Consider the following 6,000-nt stretch of genomic DNA (forward strand, 5'->3'; position numbering starts at 1 on the left):
ATATACATATATACATATTGTAGAATTACCGATGCGTGAATATAGGCCACGCAGTAAATAACACTGCCCACGTAGTATATTACACATCCCACACAGTATATAGCAGCCACGCAGTATATAACACAGCCACATAGTATGTAACACTGGCCACGTAATATATAACACAGCCCACGTAATATATAGCACAGCCCACATAGTATCTAACAGTGGCCACATAGTATATAGCACGCAGTATAGAACACAGCCCACGTAATATATAGCACAGCCACGTAGTATATAACACTGCCCACGTAGTATATAACACTGCCCACGTAGTATATAACACTGCCCACGTAGTATATAACACTGCCCACGTAGTATATAGTAGCCACGCGGTATCTAAGACAGCCCATGTAGTATATAGCAGTGTGGGCACCATATCCCTGTTAAAAAAAATAATTAACCCCTTCATGACCCAGCCTATTTTGACCTTAAAGACCTTGCCGTTTTTTGCAATTCTGACCAGTGTCCCTTTATGAGGTAATAACTCAGGAACGCTTCAACGGATCCTAGCGGTTCTGAGATTGTTTTTTCGTGACATATTGGGCTTCATGTTAGTGGTAAATTTAGGTCAATAAATTATGCGTTTATTTGTGATAAAAACGGAAATTTGGCGAAAATTTTGAAAATTTCGCAATTTTCACATTTTGAATTTTTATTCTGTTAAACCAGAGAGATATGAGACACAAAATAGTTAATAAATAACATTTCCCACATGTTTACTTTACATCAGCACAATTTTGGAAACAAAATTTTTTTTTGTTAGGAAGTTATAAGGGTTAAAATTTGACCAGCGATTTCTCATTTTTACAACGAAATTTACAAAACCATTTTTTTTAGGGACCACCTCACATTTGAAGTCAGTTTGAGGGGTCTATATGGCTGAAAACACCCAAAAGTGACACCATTCTAAAAACTGCACCCCTCAAGGTACTCAAAACCACATTCAAGAAGTTTATTAACCCTTCAGGTGCTTCACAGCAGCAGAAGCAACATGGAAGGAAAAAATGAACATTTAACTTTTTAGTCACAAAAATTATCTTTTAGCAACAATTTTTTTATTTTCCCAATGGTAAAAGGAGAAACTGAACCACGAAAGTTGTTGTCCAATTTGTCCTGAGTACGCTGATACCTCATATGTGGGCGTAAACCACTGTTTGGGCACACGGCAGGGCTTGGAAGGGAAGGAGCGCCATTTGACTTTTTGAATGAAAAATTGGCTCCACTCTTTAGCGGACACCATGTCACGTTTGGAGAGCCCCCGTGTGCCTAAAAATTGGAGCTCCCCCACAAGTGACCCCATTTTGGAAACAAGACGCCCCAAGGAACTTATCTAGATGCATAGTGAGCACTTTGAACCCCCAGGTGCTTCACAAATTGATCCGTAAAAATGAAAAAGTACTTTTTTTTCACAAAAAATTCTTTTAGCCTCAATTTTTTCATTTTCACATGGGCAACAGGATAAAATGGATCCTAAAATGTGTTGGGCAATTTCTCCTGAGTACACCAATACCTCACATGTGGGGGTAAACCACTGTTTGGGCACATGGTAAGGCTCGGAAGGGAAGGATCGCCATTTGACTTTTTGAATGAAAAATTATTTCCATCGTTAGCGGACACCATGTCGCGTTTGGATAGCTCCTGTGTGCCTAAACATTGGCGCTCCCCCACAAGTGACCCCATTTTGGAAACTAGACCCCCCAAGGAACTTATTTAGATGCCTAGTGAGCACTTTAAACCCCCAGGTGCTTCACAGAAGTTTATAATGCAGAGCCATGAAAATAAAAAATAATTTTTCTTTCCTCAAAAATGATTTTTTAGCCTGGAATTTCCTATTTTGCCAAGGATAATAGGAGAAATTGGACCCCAAATATTGTTGTCCAGTTTGTCCTGAGTAGGCTGATACCCCATATGTGGGGGTAAACCACTGTTTGGGCGCACGGCAGGGCTCGGAAGGGATGGCACGCCATTTGGCTTTTTAAATGGAAAATTAGCTCCAATCATTAGCGGACACCATGTCACGTTTGGAGAGCCCCTGTGTGCCTAAACATTGGAGATCCCCCAGAAATGACCCCATTTTGGAAACTAGACCCCTAAAGGAACTAATCTAGATGTGTGGTGAGGACTTTGAACCCCCAAGTGCTTCACAGAAGTTTATAACGCAGAGCCATGAAAATAAAAAAAAATTTTTTCTCAAAAATGATCTTTTAGCCTGCAATTTTTTATTTTCCCAAGGGTAACAGGAGAAATTTGACCCCAAAAGTTGTTGTCCAGTTTCTCCTGAGTACGCTGATACCCCATATGTGGGGGTAAATCAGTGTTTGGGCACATGCCGGGGCTCGGAAGTGAAGTAGTGACGTTTTGAAATGCAGACTTTGATGGAATGCTCTGTGGGCGTCACGTTGCGTTTGCAGAGCCCCTGATGTGGCTTAACAGTAGAAACCCCCCACAAGTGACCCCATTTTGGAAACTAGACCCCCAATGGAACTTATCTAGATGTGTGGTGAGCACTTTGAACCCCCAAGTGCTTCATAGAAGTTTATAATGCAGAGCCGTGAAAATAATAAATACGTTTTCTTTCCTCAAAAATTTTGTTTTAGCAAGCATTTTTTTAGATTCACAAGGGTAACAGGAGAAATTGGACCCCAGTAATTGTTGCGCAGTTTATCCTGAGTATGCTGGTACCCCATATGTGGGGGTAAACCACTGTTTGGGCACACGTCAGGGCTCGGAAGTGAGGGAGCACCATTTGACTTTTTGAATACGAGATTGGCTGGAATCAATGGTGGCGCCATGTTGCGTTTGGAGACCCCTGATGTGCCTAAACAGTGGTAACCCCTCAATTCTACCTCCAACACTAACCCCCCCACACCCCTAACTCTAATCCCAACTGTAGCCATAACCCTAATCACAACCCTAACCACAACCCTAACCCTAAGGCTATGTGCCCACGTTGCGGATTCGTGTGAGATATTTCTGCACCATTTTTGAAAAATCCGCGGGTAAAAGGCACTGCGTTTTACCTGCGGATTTTCCGCAGATTTCCAGTGTTTTTTGTGCGGATTTCACCTGCGGATTCCTATTGAGGAACAGGTGTAAAACGCTGCGGAATCCGCACAAAGAATTGACATGCTGCGGAAAATACAACGCAGCGTTTCCGCGCGGTATTTTCTGCACCATGGGCACAGCGGATTTGGTTTTTCATATGTTTACATGGTACTGTACACCTGATGGAACACTGCTGCGAATCCGCAGCGGCCAATCCGCAGCCAAATCCGCACCGTGTGCACATGGCCTAATTCTAAAGGTATGTGCACATGCTGCGGAAAAGCAGCAGTTTCCCATGAGCTTACAGTTCAATGTAAACCTATGGGAAACAAAAATCGCTGTACACATGCTGCGGAAAAACTGCACGGAAACGCAGCGGTTTACATTCCGCAGCATGTCACTTCTTTGTGCGGATTCCGCAGCGGTTTTACAACTGCTCCAATAGAAAATCGCAATTGTAAAACCGCAGTGAAATGTGCAGAAAAAACGCGGTAAATCCGCCATAAATCCGCCATAAATCCGCAGCGGTTTAGCACTGCGGATTTATCAAATCCGCAGCGGAAAAATCCGCAGAGGACCAGAATACGTGTGCACATACCGAAACCCTAACCCTAGCCCTAACCCTACCCCTAACCCTACCCCTAACCCTACCCCTAACCCTACCCCTAACCCTACCCCTAACCCTAACCCTATTCTAACATTAGTGGAAAAAAAAAATTTCTTTATTTTTTTATTGTCCCTACCTATGGGGGTGACAAAGGGGGGGGGGGGTCATTTATTATTTTTTTTATTTTGATCACTGAGATATAATCTATCTCAGTGATCAAAATGCACTTTGGAACGAATCTGCCGGCCGGCAGATTCGGCGGGCGTACTGCGCATGCGCCCGCCATTTTGGAAGATGGCGGCGCCCAGGGAGAAGACGGACGGGACCCCGGCAGGATCGGTAAGTATGATCGGGTGGGGGGGGGACCACGGGGGGGGGGGGGATCGGAGCACGGGGGGGGGGGAGGATCGGAGCGCGGCAGGCGTGGACCGGAGCACGGGGGGGCTGGAACGGAGCACGGGGGGGCTGGAACGGAGCACGGGGGGGTGGATCGGAGTGCAGGGGGGGTGATTGGAGCACGGGGGGAGCGGACAAGAGCACGGGGGGGAGAGGAGCACTGGACGGAGGGGAGCCGGAGCAGTGTACCGGCCAGATCGGGGGGCTGGGGGGGCGATCGGTGGGGTGGGGGCACACTAGTATTTCCAGCCATGGCCGATGATATTGCAGCATCGGCCATGGCTGGATTGTAATATTTCACCTGTTATAATGGGTGAAATATTACAAATCGCTCTGATTGGCAGTTTCACTTTCAACAGCCAATCAGAGCGATCGTAGCCACGAGGGGGTGAAGCCACCCCCCCTGGGCTAAACTACCACTCCCCCTGTCCCTGCAGATCGGGTGAAATGGGAGTTAACCCTTTCACCCGGCCTGCAGGGACGCGATCTTTCCATGACGCCACATAGGCGTCATGGGTCGGAATGGCACCGACTTTCATGACGCCTACGTGGCGTCATGGGTCGGGAAGGGGTTAAAATAAAAAATAGTTATATACTCACCCGCCTGCGGAATCTAGCGAAGCTCTGGCAATGCGAGGGCGGCTGGCGCCATCTTTCATTCCCAGGATGCATTGCGAACTTACCCAGATGACTTAGTGGTCTCGCGAGACCGCTAAGTCTTCTGGGTAATTTCGTAATGCATCTCTGGGAACGGAAGCTGGCGGCAGGCGCGAGCGCATCGTCTGACTACGGAAGATGAGAATAGCAGGTTTTTTGTTTTTTTTTAATTATTTTTAACGAGCTCTTTTTACTATTGATGCTGCATAGGCAGCATCAATAGTAAAAACTTGGTCACACAGGATTAATAGCAGCGGTTACGGAGTGCGGTCCGTTACCGCTGGCATTAATCCTGTGTGAGCGGTGACTGGAGGGGAGTATGCGGGCGCCGGGCACTGACTGCAGGGAGTAGGGAGGGACTAATCGAACTGTGCCGTCGCTGATTGACAGGCAGCTGGCATCAGCGACGTGGGATTTCCGTGACGGAGTTTGCCGACAGACAGAAAGACAGACGGAAGTACCCCTTAGACAATTGTATATATAGATGTTTGCTAGCATACAGTGCATTGCATTGCTTTACTAATGTCTTTCTTCCCGTTAATAATAGGTAGCTCACACCAAGATTCAGAGTCTGGAAGCCAATATTGAAAAAATTATATCGAGAGAAAACAAAACAAGAAATGTTATCCGATCTTTGGAACAAGAAAAATCAACTTATCAAAAGATAGTGGAGCAAATGGGGAAATACGTGCCGGCTCATGTACTGAGTGACTGTGAACTTCTGCTAAAGGATGTTAGCTGTAGCCCAAACAACAAAACAAAGGCAGGAAGTAAGCAATAAAAGACAAAGCTGGGGCTGCTCCGGCATACGGCATACCTTGTTTTCTCAAAACCAAAAATGATGCATGCTCTGGAGGAGGTCCGCACACCATCGTGCATGCTTCATGGACTCTGAGGGTAGGGAGGCTTTTTCTAGGCGCAGATCCACGTTGACTGGAGGAGCCTGTATGAACCATTAAAAAAGAAGGAAAAGCTAAACGCAATCTGAGATATTAAAGAAAATGCCTCCTTGATTTCCATATGCAAAAATCTTGTCATTATAGACAGAATTTGAAAAAAGGGAAAGTTTTTGATTTGCTTTTCATTTACAAGCTAGTACGGGAAATCACAAATCGGCCAGAAGCCACGGGATATCACTTGTCGGCAGCGTCAGTGTAGAAATCAAGATTGTAATACTTAAAAATGAATGTTTCCCAAAGAGTATCATATGTTACACTTCCGAAGTGAAGTGTCTATTAGAACTTTGATTATTT

General features: G+C 45.5%; 1 protein-coding gene across 2 annotated transcripts in view; it reads left to right on the plus strand.

Moving 5' to 3' along the window:
• The window catches only part of TBC1D4 (TBC1 domain family member 4), a 241,368-nt gene extending 235,664 nt beyond the window's left edge, over nt 1-5,704 (plus strand). The window contains exon 19 of one of the 2 annotated variants that reach the window (XM_069758130.1): nt 5,295-5,704. In XM_069758130.1, coding sequence (XP_069614231.1) covers nt 5,295-5,528 — 234 coding nt within the window. In that variant the 3' untranslated portion in view covers nt 5,529-5,704. The remainder of the gene's footprint in view (nt 1-5,294) is intronic. The other variant, XM_069758129.1, reaches the window with a different exon arrangement.
• The last annotated feature ends 296 nt before the right edge of the window (nt 5,705-6,000 follow it).

The sequence above is a fragment of the Ranitomeya imitator genome, chromosome 3 (genome assembly GCF_032444005.1).
Source record: "Ranitomeya imitator isolate aRanImi1 chromosome 3, aRanImi1.pri, whole genome shotgun sequence".
Classification (NCBI taxonomy): domain Eukaryota; kingdom Metazoa; phylum Chordata; class Amphibia; order Anura; family Dendrobatidae; genus Ranitomeya; species Ranitomeya imitator.